General features: G+C 35.2%; 2 protein-coding genes across 10 annotated transcripts in view; both read left to right on the top strand.

The window, feature by feature from the left end:
* The window catches only part of LOC129918037 (uncharacterized), a 54,145-nt gene that overhangs the window by 11,091 nt on the left and 25,143 nt on the right, over window positions 1-17,911 (top strand). The window contains exons 4-5 of one of the 9 annotated variants that reach the window (XR_008772916.1): window positions 1,338-1,575; window positions 1,627-1,929. The exons of 4 other annotated variants lie outside the window; for them this stretch is intronic. The gene's annotated coding sequence lies outside the window, so the exon portion shown is untranslated. Of the gene's footprint in view, window positions 1-1,337; window positions 1,930-2,009; window positions 3,407-11,144; window positions 11,250-17,911 lie in introns of those variants that run through there. 4 more of the 9 variants (XR_008772915.1, XM_055998400.1, XM_055998350.1 and 1 more) reach the window with 4 other exon arrangements.
* On the top strand, window positions 3,472-8,829 carry LOC129921227 (uncharacterized). Its single transcript, XM_056002962.1, has one exon. It carries the CDS (start codon window positions 3,472-3,474, stop codon window positions 8,827-8,829), a length of 5,358 nt encoding a protein of 1,785 aa, XP_055858937.1.

Below are 17,911 nucleotides of genomic sequence, written 5' to 3'. Positions count from 1 at the left end.
GAAAATTGCATTGGACCGTCACGTTTGTGAAATACTTGAATATCAACTGGTAGAAAACGTTATTTTTCGGTAATTTTGAAGTGGAATTCAAAAAGTCATACTCGTATTTTATTGTATAAAATATATTTATTTCTTTTCAAAATTATTTGTTTTCAAAGAATATTGCAAATAGAAACTTATATTTTAAAATCCTAGAGGTTAGCAAATGACAATTTGTGACTTCGGAATTCAGAGCACCAAATTAAGAAAAAATCTGAAAGCAAAGTTCTTGCTCTCGACTTTTTTGTTTGTCGAACAATGATATTAAAGTCATAATCAAAACACTAAATCTTACTATCTAAAAACTTTTCACAATTTTTGCATCATCTTAATTTTTATTATTTTCAAAATTGCACTGCGTTCTTCTTGGGAGTTGGGACTTGCTTAATTCAATTGGGGCAGTTGTTCCACTTTATGGAAATTGCAGTTATTTTATGCACTTTCTGCCAACAAAAATACCTTATGACATTAAATATAACATCCACGCATATTTCTTATCATAGTGGAAACCTTTGACACAGCAGCCCAGTGGAGAGATACATACAAATTCATATAATAAGTCGGAAAGGAGCGTCTTATTTCTTGTTCCATACCTTTTATATTTTCCTAACTGATTTTCTTCAAATAAAACTTACCTCACCTACAACCTGCGCAACATAATTTGGTTCATCAGCTCATTGCGCGATACACACAAATTACCCAAATAAGTCGGAGGAAACCGTCTTATTCTACCTTTTTTCTTCCTATGAAAAATTAAACCTACCTCAAGCAGACACTGACATGCGCACTGCGCATTCATTAACTCAGAGCGAAAATTATGAGAGATACATAAAAATTCACCAAAAAGTAAGACGAAGAATATCGTCTTATTTTCTTCCATAAGAAAGCGTGTATGAAACAGAGAGGTCACAAGGGCAGTAATAAGTAAATGAAAAAAGAGGAAAGAAAACAAATTTGTTCTATTGTTTATAAGACGACATTTTTCGGGTTACCTTTTTTTTTTGCTATAGTTTTGTGTTTGTTTATGGAGTGAGTTGAAAAGCAGATAGATGTGTAGAGTAGAACTGAAAGAAAAGTATTTGAAATAATGTTGACAGCGTGTGCAGGTGTTGATTGAAATTATATTCATGTTGCCAGGAGTTAATGTTGTTGAGTTTGAGGATTTCAAAAGGTAAGACGGAAATAATCGAGTTATATGAACCCTTCGCCACTGCTGCTTTAGTGTTTTTCATGTTTTCGATCAATTGCTCTTCGATGTATTGGATTTTTAGCAGAACTTCATTTCGCGTTTTTTCCAGCTCACCTTTGAAGGTTGCGATTATTGCATTAGTATGTTTACAAAGTTCAGCATGGAACGATTGAGGTGTTATTCCTTTCAAGGCGGGTGAAGGCAAAAAATTTCTGGAGGTATTTAGTTGGCTTTGGACTTTCGCGTGTTTCGCCGGTACTACTTTTTTAGTCCTATTAACTTGGTTGGTTTTGTTTGAGTTCGGAGTTAAAAGCAGCCCAGATCTACACTGAGCCAAAAAAAACTAGGTAAAATCATTGTAACCACTTTGAATCAATATAAAATCACTACATTTTTAGCCTAAAGTGGAAAATGATGGAATCAAAGTAGCACACTTTAAATCTAAGTTGTTCACACATATAAAAAAATAAAAAAAAAAGTAAAACTGGCATCCGCTGGGGATCGAACCTGCTACACCTGGGTCGACAAGCTTGTGCCTTACCACTGTGCCATCTCACTTATAAAAATTGATGTGACAAATTGAAACTTAAGCATAGGAAAATTTTAAGAAAATTAATGAATTAGTTTTTCATCATTGATTCAATGTAGAACGTATTAAAAATTATTATGCGTTTTTTCTCTGGGTGTAGTTGTAGGTGACATCATACACTGTTTGATTTATATATATATATATATATATATATATATATATTATAATTAATAAATAAAATAAGCAGCCCCATCGAAGTATCCGTTCGGAGAAAGTTCCGAAACGATACCCGTTCCGATCGTAACTTATATTTCTTTCGAGGTATCTATGTACTTCTAAACAAAAAAATAAAGTATACAATCGCATTCATTTGACACATGTGATTTATTCAATAAATAAAAATCCTTGTGATGCTCAAGCTTTCTTAGTTTCAACCAACCTCTCTTGCTGAGGCTTTGTCGCTGTATTAATCTACACTAAAAAATCAAAATTATATTTACATTTTTATATTTTTTTTCTGTCAAATTCAATTTTCCGAAAATATTCCGCAACTATTTTGTGTTTGAGAATTTCCGATGAAATTCAAAGCACAACTGTCAAAAAGTCTTTGCTGAACACACTTCATCGCAATGCGTTTCATCGGAAGATTCTCCGATACCTACGTCAATCGGAACGGATACCCCGATAGAAAATTCTCCGATTTCGAACAAATCGGAAAAAAAATTCTCCGAACGGATACCTCGATAGGGCTGAAGATCTTGAGTTTAAATCAATTTTCTTGTCGTTTTCTTATTTATTTTATTTTCAATATATACAAAAGTGCACTGTTACTGTTGCACCATGTAACTGAGGAGTTCTACAGTGTAAACACACATCCAACTAAACCATCAAACCTGCTTGTCGTACAGTGTAAATTGTCATTGCTGTCAACATCAAATTTGCTACATCATTTTTCATTTTGTTAACTACCTATTGTAATTTGTAAAATCAAGAAAGTATTCATTCGAATTAAAACCTTTGTAAAAGATACATCATCTAGTTTAATTTATTCAATCCAATTTTTGGATTCAACATTTGGTCCATTCGAGCCAAAAGCTTAAAAGTACTGTGATTAAAAAATCTGTGATATTCTACAATTAAGACTGTGATATAAATGTTCACTGTCGTGCTGCTACATCTGTTTATTGGAGTTCCTGTTTTTTGTTCCTGAATTCGTGCATGTGTCCAGCGCATTTGTTCAGCGGAGTTCCTGTTTGCCCAGCAGAAAAAATCATTACAAATCAATAAAAAGCGATTGATGTGAGTATGCAAATAAAATTTATTGCAAATAAGAGTGGATAAAGCGACAATTCCTATTTTTATATCATTGTGTGAGTTCGAGAAACTGCTGTTGGAACTAGCCGTACACTGTCCCGTTATTTATTAAGTGCCGTTGTTGAGTGGGATTGTTGAGTGCCGTTGTTGAGTGCCGTTATTCAAGTCCAGTTGTCCATAGCAGTTATCCAGAACCGTTATCAATAACTGTCGTCCGTATCATATTTTTGGAATCGCCTGTTGCAGTTGAATATTATACTACATACGTTTTGTTGAGTGCTTTGCGGAGTCCCAGATACCTGAAAACGAAATTCTGATTAATCAAGGAAATCAAAGTGAGTGAATAATCTTTTATTATATTGATTAAATTAATTGTTCGTATAATATTGAGTGTATTAAAATGGGTGATTCAGCGGATTTAAACATTTTCAAAAAAACATGTTCGCAAATTGATAAATTTAGTGAGAAATTCAGCAATTTAACATCTGAGAAGAAAACTAAAAATTATTTGCTAGGATTATTGAGTGTTTTGGATATACATTTTACAAAAGCATGTGAGTTATACGATACTCTTCAAGGTTCAGAAGATGATGAAATAGATTTAGAATGGTGTGAAGAACAATACGATACCACTATGGATACTTGCCTTTCGTATAAAGCTGCTGTTTTAGATGAGTTAGATAGGTTAGATAGTTTGGCATTCGCTAAGAATTTAAAAGATGAAGATAGAAATGGTGCCAAATCCGATAACCGCCGGGAATCTTTTATCAATAACAAGGTTAAACCATCAACCTCCCGTGAAATAAAACTTCCTGCGATAACTCCCCCAACGTTCTATTGGGACTACAATAATTGGCGTCCATTTCATGATCTCTTCGTATCTCTAATTCATAACAATTCATCTCTGTCGAAAATAGAAAAGTTAACATATTTGAAAACTTGTTTAAAGGGTAGTGCAGCTTCGTTGTTAGATTACCTTGAAGTCAACAATGACAATTATGACCAGGCATGGTCAATTTTGGTAACGCGTTACAACCATAAGCGGATCTTAGTCACCACACAGCTAAAAACTTTTTTCGATCAGCCAACAATCAGCGTTGAAACAGCAGATTCCATCAAGGGCCTGTTAGACAAGTCAACAGAGGTGCTTCATGCTTTGAAGAATTTAGGTGTTCCTGTAGATGGTTGGGATATGGTAGTGGTCTTCACTCTCCTGCAAAAATTGCCAACAAAAACTCAACAAATGTGGGAAGAAAAGTTAGGTTTGAGTACAGAACTACCTACCTTTAAAGATTTTTCAACCTTTTTGGAAACTAGGTTTCGTTCTTTAGAGGTCGTTTGTCAGCAAAATTCCAAGCCCAAATCTAACATGAATTCGAGTAAGGAACAGTCGAAACTGAAACCAAAGGTGTTGCATATGAAGTCGGTGAGAAAAGAGAAGTATAGCTGCGCAGTTTATCACAAGGGTCAGCATTCACCTTGTTCATGCCACTCATTTTTAAAGCTGGATGTTCCTGCAAGGTTGAAACATGTAAAACAGATAGGCGTTTGCGAAAATTGTTTAGCTTACAACCACAAAACTTTTCAATGTCCAAGTGAAAAACGGTGTTTTTATTGCAACCTGAAACATCACACACTGTTGCACAATAGTCAGCGTGATCAAAATTCTAGCTCCAGCCAAGGTTTCCAGAATTCACAAGTCAATCAAGCGAGTGGTTCTAACTTGAATTCAGCTGCAAATAATAATTCAAATTCACAATTTGGTACTTCAAATAATAATCAAAATACAAACCCGATCAATCCAAATGCAAAACCATTCAATCCAAATAGTGGACAAGCAACCACTTCTCAAAATTATCACGTCTCAAATCCTTCGAACACTGTGGTGTTACTTGCTACAGCAGTCATCCAAATACAAGCAGCCAACGGAGAATTCATCAGTTTGAGAGCGCTGATAGATCCTGGTTCAGAATCAACATTCATCACTGAACGAGCTGTCCAACAACTTGGTTTGAAAAAATGTCGCACCTTAATGGAATTCTCTGGATTGGGAAATAACAAAAATGGTTCGTGTCACAACTTTTTCGATATGAAAATCAAATCTATACATACCTCTTTTGAAACGGATGCTAGGGCGTTTGTTCTCAAAACTATAACTGGTTTACTTCCCAACAGAGAAGTGCTTCCTAATCAATGGGGTCACATTCAGGATTTGTGTTTAGCTGATCCTTCTTTCTTTAAGCCGTCTAGTGTTGATTTGCTCCTAGGTAGTGGTGTCTTTGCTGAGGTCGTTTTGCCAGAAATTGTTAGGGGTAATGAGCCTGTGGCACCAATTGCTCAGAATACTCAACTCGGTTGGATTGTTTTTGGCAATGCGCCAATTCAAACTTGCCGTGTCCACCTGCAGCTTGTTGATATCGATACTCAGTTTCGAAAATTTTGGGAAATCGAAGAAGCACCATTTGAAAATCCAGAAACTGCAGAAAACATCGCTTGTGAGGAGCACTTCAAAACCCACACCAGACGTTTGCCAGATGGAAGATTCGAAGTTTCACTACCATTCAAAGAAGGTGTTCGACCAGCACTAGGAGCAAGTCAACAGGGAGCACTGCGAAGATTTCTCCAGCTTGAAAGAAGATTCGACAACAATCCTCAACTACAGAAGGAGTACTCAGCGTGCATGTCCGAGTATATTCAGCTCGATCAGATGGAAAAAGTAGATGTCAGCCAAGGTGAAATTCTCCAATCTCCATTCCACTATGTTGTGCCACATCATGCCGTGTTCAAGGAATCCAGTACAACAACGAAGCTGAGGGTAGTTTTCGATGCTGCTTTTAAAACTACAAATGGAACTTCGTTAAATGAACATCTTTTGGTTGGACCTAAAACACAATCAAATATAATGGACATCATATTAAAATGGAGGAAATTCAAGATTACCTTGACGGCTGACATCGAAAAAATGTACCGGCAGATCCAGATGAAAAAACCAGATACTTTTTATCAGCTGATTTACTGGCGAGACAACAAGATGAGTCCTCTGCAGCTATATCGATTAAAAACCGTCACTTTTGGAACAGCATCCGCTCCATATTTGGCTACTCGCACGTTAAACAAACTTGCTGATGACGAAAAGGACAAATATCCATTGGCAGCCCAGATGATACGTCACGATATGTACGTTGATGATTTGGTCAGCGGAGCAGACTCAGTACAAGAAGCTCAACAAAAAGTAGCTGAAATCAACCACCTTCTATCATCAGCTGGTTTCCATTTACGCAAATGGGCGAGCAATTCTGAAGATGCTTTGATCAATATTGCACCCCAAGAACGTGAAGTTGATTTTCTGCTGCCTTTCGATTCATCAGAACACATAAAAACCTTGGGCATTAAATGGCTTCCTGCAAGCGACTCATTCACTTTTCAGTGGACTCAATCCAAAACAGCTGAAGTTACCAAACGGACCATCTTATCAACCATTGCTAAGCTTTTCGATCCACTTGGTTGGATTTCTCCGTGCGTAATTTCTGCGAAAATTATTATGCAAAAATTGTGGGTAAAGGGTTTAGCATGGGATGTTCCTGTTCCACTCGATCTGCAACGAGAATGGTTTGCTTTACGAGCAGATTTGCCAAGTCTCGAAAAAATTCGAATACCAAGATGGATTTGTACTGAAAAAGAAAATTTGGAGTTAGAGTTGTACGGTTTTAGTGACGCTTCTATGAAAGCATATGGGGCAGTAGTCTACCTTAGAGTTCTGAACAGAAGCAACAAAATTCACACTCACCTTGTTATGTCCAAAACTAGAGTCGCTCCTCTTAATACAGTTTCGCTTCCTAGACTTGAGTTATGCGGGGCTGTTATGTTAGCTCGTCTTTTATGTCATGTAAAAGATGTTTTACAACTAGGCCAGATCAAAACATACGCGTGGACTGATTCCACAATCACATTATGTTGGATTGCTGCACCACCATCAAAGTGGAAAACATTCATTAGCAATAGAGTGGCCGAAATTCAGAGGTTAACGAACGTAAACATTTGGAATCACGTTCCCACTAAACTGAATCCTGCAGACTTATCATCGAGAGGAATTTCGCCATCAGAATTAAAAGCCAACACGCTTTGGTGGCGAGGACCAGAATATCTTCAAACAAACTGGAAATTTACTTTTCCCAGTCCAGCAAGAACGTACGAAACTGAAGAAGAATTGAGACCAGTAAAAATCCATTGTGCCATAGAATCTGAAAATCGAGTTTCAACATTATTTCATAAAACATCAGATTTTAGAAAACTAGTACGAATCATCGCTTATTGCCGGAGGATTGTACGATTTTGCTTGAAAAAACTCCCGATGAAGGAAATAATTTCACCACTTACCACTATCGAGTTACAATATGCAACATCCAACTGTATCAGAGCTGCCCAAAAAGTGACGTTTCCTGAAGAAATTTCGGACCTTATCAAGAATCCATCATCATCGAAACATTTTGGAGCACTGCATCCCTTCATTGACCGAAATGGTATACTTCGAGTTGGAGGACGTCTTCAAAATTCAAATTTACAATATGAACAACAACATCCTGTTATTTTAAAACCAGAACATGTCCTTTCGAAGTTGCTTGTCAGAGAAGCACATGAAAAAACGCTCCATGGTGGACTCCAGCAAATGGTCACCTATCTTCGCAACAAATATTGGATTTTCAATCTAAAGAGAAGTGTGAAAAAATATATTCATGACTGTATAATTTGCTTCCGATTTAAGGCCAAACCAATGCAACAACTAATGGGTAACTTACCAGCTGCTCGTGTCAGAGTCTCCCGACCATTTACACATACCGGAGTAGACTATGCCGGACCGATCGAAGTTAAGGCCTGGAAAGGACGCGGAGGCAAGGTTCACAAGGGATATTTTGCGATATTCGTTTGTTTATCCACCAAGGCAGTCCACTTGGAAGCCGTAAGTGATATGACCACGCAGGCATTTTTGGCAGCATTCAGGAGGTTTACTGCACGTCGAGGTGTTTGCACTGAAATATACAGCAACTGCGGCAAAAACTTCGTAGGCGCCAATACTGAGCTCCAAAAGATGATGAAGGCTGCAGAAATAGATTGGCAGCATATCTCAACAACAACAACAAACGTCGGAACCAAATGGAACTTCATTCCTCCCGCTTCTCCCCATTTCGGTGGATTATGGGAAGCCGGAGTGAAATCCGTAAAGTTTCATTTGAAACGGGTTGTCAGAAATGAAACCCTTACATTCGAGGAGCTCAGCACGCTTCTGACCGAAATAGAAGCGTGTTTAAACTCGAGACCTCTTTGTCCAGTTTCCGACAACATTGACGACTTCGAAATTCTCACGCCTGCACATTTCCTGTTTGGAACATCGGCCCATCTAATACCAGAAGCGGACTTGGCAGAAAAGATTTCCAACCTTGATAGGTGGAATAAAATCCAAATTGCTGTCCACTCCTTTTGGAAGCAGTGGAGCAGCGAGTATTTAGCTCGTCTTCAGCAACGACCGAAATGGTTGAAAACGGAAACACAGCCCAAAATCGGAGACCTGGTTTTGCTGAAAGATGAGCGTTTGCCACCATCACAATGGGCCCTTGCACGAATCACATCGTTAATACCAGGAAAAGATGATCTTACTCGTGTTGTCAAAATTAAAACGCAATCTGGAGAGTTCAAAAGACCAATTACAAAACTATGCCTACTACCGTCAAACAAAACCTCAGACGAAAATGCTACTATCTAACCAAGGACGAAAATCTAACATGCAATTAACAAACACTCATGCAAAATTATCGTACTTATTCATTCAAGATTACAAATAATAATCATTCACGAAATTCGCTCACAGAAAATCCAAACTTGAAATTGAATATTAGTCACTCACAAATCAGTAGTCACTCAATATGTCGCTCACAGAAAATCAAAATATTCGACAATATCAAAATTTTTAAAAATTCAATCACTCAAACATTCACACTCAAATTTCGATACTTACACTCACTCGCTATCGCTCACAAAATCATAATCAGTTCGATACACTCACTCAATCATTCACTCGCTATCGGTCACAAAATCACAATCAATTTCGATACACTCACTCACTCGCTATCGCTCACAAAATCTATTAATTTCGATACACTCACTCGCTATCGCTCACAAACTCACAATCAAGTATTCAAACATTCATATTTCAATATCAACCAAGGTCAAATTCAATCATTCGATATTATTCAAAATTTTTACAACACTCACAAATTTCCATAATATCACAGTAAATCAAGGAAATTGAATTTGAAATATTATTAAATAAATTATTTCAAACAAACACAAGTTTGAAAATATTCTCACATAGAATCTTAAATACCACAAATCAATGATATTATCACTATAACATATAATTCACGAATTAAATCACAGTCACCGAAAGATTGATTTGCCATATAAATCACATTCACGTCAAAATCACAGTCAGCGCATCAACACAATTTCAAATCAAACTTAAAAACCCGATAAATAAATTTGTTTTCACTGAAATTAATTTTAATGCACCGAAAAATAATTTTATTTTCAATACAAACAATTTTAATTCGCCGAAAAATAATTTTATTTTCACTAAAAACAATTTTAATTCGCCGAAAAATAATTTTATTTTCACTAAAAACAATTTTAATTCGCCGAAAAATAACTTTATTTTTATTCATTTCATCGAAACTTAATTTCAATTTCACATAAAACAACTTTAAAAAGGTAGTAAAATAAATTTAATTCACTTTCAAATCAATTTAAATCACCATAAAATATTTTAAATTCACTTAAAAATCACAACAGACGAACAACAAAAACTTTCCAAACAAATTTCAAAATCAGAATAAAAATTAATTTTTTAACCGAAAAAACCGAAACACCCTGTTAACTAATCAAAAACCATATCTAATTAATCAAAATTCAAATATTTACAGTCCACTAACAATTCGATATAAAAAAAAAATTTTTATTAAAAATTCATACAAAAAATGAACACCCTATAGGTGAATATTATTTTCAAAACAACAACGGAAAATTCCATCAATGAAATTTGTGACGAAACACACAAACCCATGTATTAAATGGACGACACACAAACCCATGTATCATATGGGCGACACACAAACACGTATATTAAATGGGAACAAAATAAGAATGCAAATAGCAACAAATAATACAATTTAATTAATCAAATTAATGAAATGAAAATCATAGAAAATTAAAATAACTCACCTGGGTTTTCTCAGTTAATTTAAATACAACAATTAATGTACACTAATAAATTCACAAATTAAATATAAAAAAAAAAAAACAACACCTCTGGCTTAATCCCTTTTGAATAGCATACACACACGCACAGCACAACATGGGGGATGAACGAGAAACACAATCTATTTTCAATTAATGCACATTAACTCAAATTTCACTCTCCGCGTTGTAAATATTTTGTTTTTCTATTTTTTTTTTACTAAACACAATTATTTCACGAAACTAAACAAAAATTGCGAAACGAAAACAAATTAAAAAAAAAAATTTTACAACCGATGCCGGTTTGTGGTTTGTGGAACATAAACAAACTGGAAAAATGTAGTAGAACTCTTGTCATTCAAACTGAGATCTGTTCGAGTAGAGATTTTCTTTTGTCTTCGTAATCTATTACCATATTATTGTAATAAATTTACTAAATATTGTTTTTTCTATCGTTTCATGGCTCATGAGTATTCTGAAGAAACAATTATAACAACTTGAGAACTTCGTTCACAGCCGGGGAGGAATGTTGCACCATGTAACTGAGGAGTTCTACAGTGTAAACACACATCCAACTAAACCATCAAACCTGCTTGTCGTACAGTGTAAATTGTCATTGCTGTCAACATCAAATTTGCTACATCATTTTGTTAACTACCTATTGTAATTTGTAAAATCAAGAAAGTATTCATTCGAATTAAAACCTTTGTAAAAGATACATCATCTAGTTTAATTTATTCAATCAAATTTTTGGATTCAACAGTTACTGTGGTCTATGCGTTTAAAATAATAAATAGCGTAACTAATTGATGAGTTTAGTATATTTAGCCGGAGCAGACTCAAAAGACAACCAATTACCCACGCACAACGCACAACATCCAAATGAGTATGGTAAACTGCAACTAAAGCTTAAGTGTGACTATAATTTTAAAATTTTTATTTTTGATCGATATTTTTAAGATGAACATTCACATTAAAATAAGATGAAGTTCACTTTAAAGTTAACTGAGTTTAAGTGGATACCACTTATTATAAGGGCATATCACCTTAATTTAAGGTGTTGTAATTTAATGTGCGCATCATCTTATTTTAAGGTGACACTTTTTTCTCCATGTGGGCGCGACATTGCTTCTTGAAACAAAATCGGGTCTTAAGTAACGGCTTCGGAGTTCTCGATGATATTTTTTGATAGTTTTTTGCGTTTGATTTTCGACATAACTTTTGAAAAGTTCAAATTTCTCTTTGACCTCGGATTTGTGCTGTATTAGATACAGAAACACTTTTCGACTGAAGTCGTATACAAAAATCACAAAATATCTTGCCCCTCCGATGGAATTTCCTGACATAGGACCGCACACGTCGGATTGAACAATCTCAAGAAGTTCTGTAGCTCTTGTTCCGGTGTTTTTAAACGTTTTACAACACATGGTGCAATTATTTCTTTTTCAGAAAAATTCACCCCATCAACAATGTTTTTCAACTTTAAAATACCTTCTTGATTAAGGTGTCCCATCCGACGCACGGTGCAACAGAGAACTTTTTTGTTCATCAGCAATCGACAACTTGGTATGTGCAAAATCGGGTGATTGGTCTAGCTTGTACACACCTTCCTTCTTAGAAGCAGTCGCAATTAATCTCGGAACTGTTTCCCTTTAAAACTACGGAGTTCACACAATCTGCCAAACGGCTTACAGAGGGGAGATTTGCACACAGATTCGGCACAAAAAGAACATCTTTTGCAAAACACCACTCTCACCTGTCGACAACGCAATCTTGACATCACCTTTTCCACCAACAGCCATCACATTTTTGTAAGCAATAACCACCCTGCCTGTATCCGCCTTGGAAATATTCTCCAATCAATCTTGATGCAGCGTCATGTGTTTTGACGCACCAGAGTCCAGATACCATTCGTTTGTGTCGGTTTCTTTGGTTGACAATGCGGTGAATAGTAATTGACTCGAATGGGGCCTATTGTTAGATGCATTTCCTTTTCTATCCGTGCAGTCACAAGCAAAATGCCCGTTCTTATTACACTGGAAACCACGTACATGTTTCTGTCTGCTGTTGCCGTGCTTCTGTGACGCTTTACTATAAAAAAAACCATTGACCCATCGTTGGCGGTCATCTTGACATCCTGCAGCAACTTCAATTTGATGGCATCTGCGGTGAGTTCCAAGCCAGAACTTTCGATGCCCATAATCATCGGCTGGTATCGATCTGGTAGTCCTGCCTACCCACTCTTCGCTCAAGTCCAAACCTATTTTATAGGACGTGTTTATGATCTTATTGACGTATTCGTCAATAGAATCACAATTCTCCAACCTCGTGGTAATCAGAGTTCGCAGTAACAACTTTTCGAGTAAACCCTGAATCTTCGAATGCATTTTTTAATTTGTCCCTAATTCCTTGGGTGACTTTGCATCTTTGACGTGAACGTAGTTTAAAGTATAGACTTAATCAAAGGAATAATCTTCGTTCTAGCCTTGGTAAACTTTTTGGCATCTCACAATCCCAATATTCTTAGTGTTCTAAAAGATTTTGGACAGCGAACTTCCACGAGTCATAGTTTTCTCTGCCACTGGTCTTCTCAATAGAAAGCAAAGTTGCCATGATGCATTATGGAAAACGTAAAACTAATGGAGGAATCAAAAAATTTAAATCCGGATAAATCTGGGGCATCTGTAGACAAAATTTACAAAAAAAAACTTTATCTAATTCCCGACTTTCCCTGACTTTCTTGAGCTTAAGCTCAATATCGTGAACTAGGCCCATAACCTGTAGAAAAGAAGCGAGTTTCGGAGCACAAGAAATAAAACGCGAGTTCTTACTTGGATGGAAGTTAGAAAAGAAGAGAAGGAAATTTTATTCAATGATAATGATATTAGGAATTGACATATTGTAAAATATTGACAACTAAAGAATTCATAAATGTGTTACATAATAGAGTTGCCAGTTGTATTAATTTAAAGTTTACAATCTATTACAATATTTGATTCTTAATTCCCATGGCAAAGACAACATTTATAACAACATACTTATCGCAGATTTTACTTATTTTCAAAAAAAAAAAACACCCTTTCATCTAAAATATTTGTTATGTAATTTCTTGATTTATGTTATAAATGAAACATTTGTACCAATTTTCATTGTTGTAACCTAAGAATAAGAAGTACTTCTTTATTCTTAGGTTGTAACATTTTTGTCCTTATTCCGAATTTCATCATTTGTTTAATAAAAAAATTATTTTAAAACGGTAAGCAATTCACAATGCTGATATTTTTTTTGACAAAAATTAATTTATGGAAACAAAAAAAAAAACAATCTCAATTTCGATTTAAAAAGTAATGAATCGAACACCTTTTTTGTCACATACAGATTTTTATTTAAAATTTAAAAAAATTTTATAAAAAAAAAAAAAAAAAAAAAAACAATTGTTTCGACGCTGAATGCGTCATCACCAGCTGTAGTACTTCGACTAATTTTTAAAAAAAGGCAAAACAAAAGCTCAAAAAAGTTACATAAAGTATTATATAAAATTTATAATAGACTCAACAGGGATGACCAATGTGGCCCTTCATCTCTATTTATATTGTTGTCTTTATTAAGAAAAATATGTAATTACTCTAGAACATGCATGTCAAACTTGCGGCCCGCGGGCCGCATGCGGCCCACAACGAGTAACCTTGCGGCCCTCGACATTTTTAATAATTTGGAGCTTAAAGCCTGGTACACAGATCCGAGCTAAATTTTAGGTCCCATACAAATTATCGATATCTTATCGATCTGTTATATTTAAGATCGGCTAATTTTTTTCGACAATTTGTATGGGAGCTAGTTTAAATAATGAATGCCTTAGGTATGGCATTCTTTGTTTTTTTTTTTAGAATAAATGTCGAATGATATTGAAATGGAGATCCAAATTTCTATGAAGTGGAATTTGACCGAATTTTATAAGTCTTTTCAATCAGATTTGGGACAATTTAAAACTGCCATATAAAATCATTTGCAAATTTCATACAACCTTCGTATGCAAGCATATAATTTTATTATTAAGAGAAATAAGATCCAGCCTAACTTACAGCTTGGTCTGTTGAAAAAAATGGTAGTAAAGGAGAGATTCTAGGTATCAGGAAGTAAACATAAATGCTATAATTCTTCTTATTTTTATATTATATTTTATTAAATTATTTTGCGGCCCATACATATTTAGATCTTGTTGTTTTGGCCCCAATCAACCACTGAGTTTGACATGTCTGCTCTAGAACATTCAAGCGCATGTAATGGTTCTCTTTTTCCAATAACTTAAAACTGTCAAGAGAGAAGGTGTGATGTTTACCAAGTGCATGATCAGCTATTGCACTTTTGTAATCTTCTTTATTTTTTATGCAGTTAAGGTGTTCTTTTGCTCTCGTGCGAAGTTCCCGCTTTGTTTGCCCTATGTATATACAGCTGCATTGCTCACACGTAGCCGGGTATATGCCAGGTTTTTCCATTGAAGGTGTCACATCTTTTGTTGTCGTAGATTCTTGAATTTGTTTTTGCTTTTCCAAGCTACAGACAACCCAAACTTCGTGAAATATTTATTAAAATCATTTTGTATAGGAGCAAAAAAGTTTAAAGAAACTCGTTTTTGGTCCTCCTTTAAATAAGAATGAGAAGTTAGATTACTTTTCCATTTTTTCTTTAGATGTTTTTTAATTAGTGAATCTACAAGTGTATTTGCAAATCCATTTACATATATTGGCAATCTCATATATGCGGTTAGTTTCATTTTTAAAGTTGTTGTCAGAGAGGGGGACGTTGCACATTCTATGAATCAATGAATTAAAGGCTGCATGTTTATGAGATGTGCAGTGGTTTGACTCACAAGTTATGAAGCGATCCGTTGCCGTTGGCTTTCGGTAAATGTCAAATTTGAGGCTCCCATTTTCTTCATGGAATAATGAAAGATCCAAAAACGCCAACACATTGTTTTGTTCTCGTTCTAATGTGAATTGGATGTTTGTATTCGCGCTGTTAATGAAATTTAATGTTTCTTCAACTTTATTATTGTGGACAACCGCCAACACATCATCTACATACCTAAACCATGTTTTGGGAAACAATTCAATATTTTTGGCTAATAATTCCTCGACGCTATTCACAGAGGGAGGTAAACTACTACCCATTGCCATACCTTCGGTTTGCTGATAGTAGATGCCTCGAAATTGAAAATAGGTTTTTGCAACACAAACTTCAGTCAGCTCGTACAAAGCGTCAGTCATTAAAGGGTTTAGATGTTGTTTGTCCAACCATACCTTTAGACATTTTAATGAATCTTGGACAGGAACACTTTTGAAAAAAGATGAAATTTCGAACGAGACCAAAATCTCCCTTCACCCAAAGTTATGCTCTCCAATTTTTGAGCCCATTGAATGCTATTCTTAATTGAGAATCTGTCAAATTGTTTCAACGATGCAAATTGCTTGCATAGCCACCTAGATAATTCGTAGCAAGGAGCATTTATATTGCTTACTATGGGTCGGTATTTATCCCCGGGCTTATGAACCTTCAATGGAAAAACCTGGCATATACTCGGCTACGTGTGAGCCGAGAGCAAAAGAACACCTTAACTGCATAAAAAATAAAGAAGATTACAAAAGTGCAATAGCTGATCATGCACTTGGTAAACATCACACCTTCTCTCTTGACAGTTTTAAGTTATTGGAAAAAGAGAACTATTACATGCGCTTAAATGTTCTAGAGTCATTACATATTTTTCTTAATAAAGACAACAATATAAATAGAGATGAAGGGCCACATTGATCATCCCTTTTTAGCCTATTATAAATTTTATATAATATTTTTTGTAACTTTTTTGAGCTTTTGTTTTGCCTTTTTTTAAAATTAGTCGAAATACTACAGCTGATGATGACGCATTCAGCGTCGAAACAATTGTTCTGTTTTTTTTAAATTTAAATAAAAATCTGTATGTGACAAAAAAGGTGTTCGATTAATTACACAGCCACACAAAAAAATATAAAAGTTCTGACCTGGAGTTGCGACTAGGTTTTTCATATAGTTTTTGGGTCGCTGAAACCGAATCCGAAGTCCGTTTTGCCCCATCACGTCAGGTTTTCGATAAAACCTCATAAAATGTCACGAAAACAAAAATGATCTGATCTGAGTGTGCGAATATGTTAATCATATAGTTTTTGGATCGCTGAATCCAGATTCGAAGTCAATTTCGCCCTATCACATCAGGTTTCTGAGATATCCTCAAAAAATGTCTAAACTAAAAAAAAAAGTTCTTTTCTAACATTTTTTGAGGATATTTCAAAAACCTGACGTGGAACGGCAAAATAGAGTTCGGATTCGGTTTCAGCAACCCAAAAACTATATGAAAAACCTAGACGCAACCCCAGATAAGAAATTTCGTTTTTGTGGTTTTGACATTTTTTTGAGGATATACCTGACGTGATAGGGCAAAATTGACTTCAAATCTGGATTCAGCGATCCAAAAACTATATGATTAACATATTCGCATATCCAGATCAGAGAAAATTTTTTTTTGTTTTCGTGACATTTTTTGAGGTTATCTCAAAAACCTGACGTGATGGGGCAAAACGGACTTCGGATTCGGTTTCAGTGACCCAAAAACTTTATGAAAAACTTAGTCGCAACCCCAGGTCAGAACTTTTATTTTTTTTTTGTGTGGCTGTGTTATTTTTTAAATCAATATTAAAGTCACATAGTTCTCCAAAAAAAATTAATTTATAATCTCAATTTTCCTTCAGATTCGAACTTAGGCAGGTAAACTTAAAAGACATTCACCATATCTTCTAAGGTCTAGGCTATCTCCACTTTTTGAAATAGGAAAACTTTTAACTATACAATGCCGATCACTTGAATGTCCACATTTTAGTTAATCTTATTTTTGCAATGGTACATCTTTTTTACATACGTAACGAGAGAACATCTTTATGCGCTTATCTTAGGAGAAAAAAAATTGTCTTGGGACCTACCGTTTTTCTCACACGGTAGCTAGACCAAATCTATTCATAAAAAACAAGCATATTTTTTGGCTCATCTGAATATGTTCATAAGCAAAAATGTTAATAAATGATGAGTTGCATTGGTCTGTTGGTCTCAAAATTGTGTCTGGCAATAAATCTGATTGTGTATGACCTGTTAGGATGAAAACGGGTCGGGAAAAATCTTTAGGCGTGGAAAAAATGGGAAAATAAAAGAAGTCTTTGAATTAGGCCGAAACCAACGATGCATTGGGACAAAAACAAACACAAGTTAAAATCTAGTATGCAGTTATTCGCGCAATATCAAAGGGTATAGAAACAACATTTAAAGTCGAAGTTGCTCAGCCACAACATGAGCCGATAGATGTGCAATGATCAGAACAGCATGACTTCGCGCTAAAAATTAAGCTGAAAACCGGTATAAAATGCAGTTTAACGACGGCAAAACGGGTTGTCAGAAGTGGTAAGCATTTGAGAACAACAAATCTTCGCAAAAATTACAACTTTACAAACCACGAAAAGAAACTGGTTATAAAA

Source organism: Episyrphus balteatus, chromosome 1 (genome assembly GCF_945859705.1).
Source record: "Episyrphus balteatus chromosome 1, idEpiBalt1.1, whole genome shotgun sequence".
Classification (NCBI taxonomy): Eukaryota; Metazoa; Arthropoda; class Insecta; order Diptera; family Syrphidae; genus Episyrphus; species Episyrphus balteatus.
This window is presented reverse-complemented; position numbering and strand designations above follow the sequence as displayed.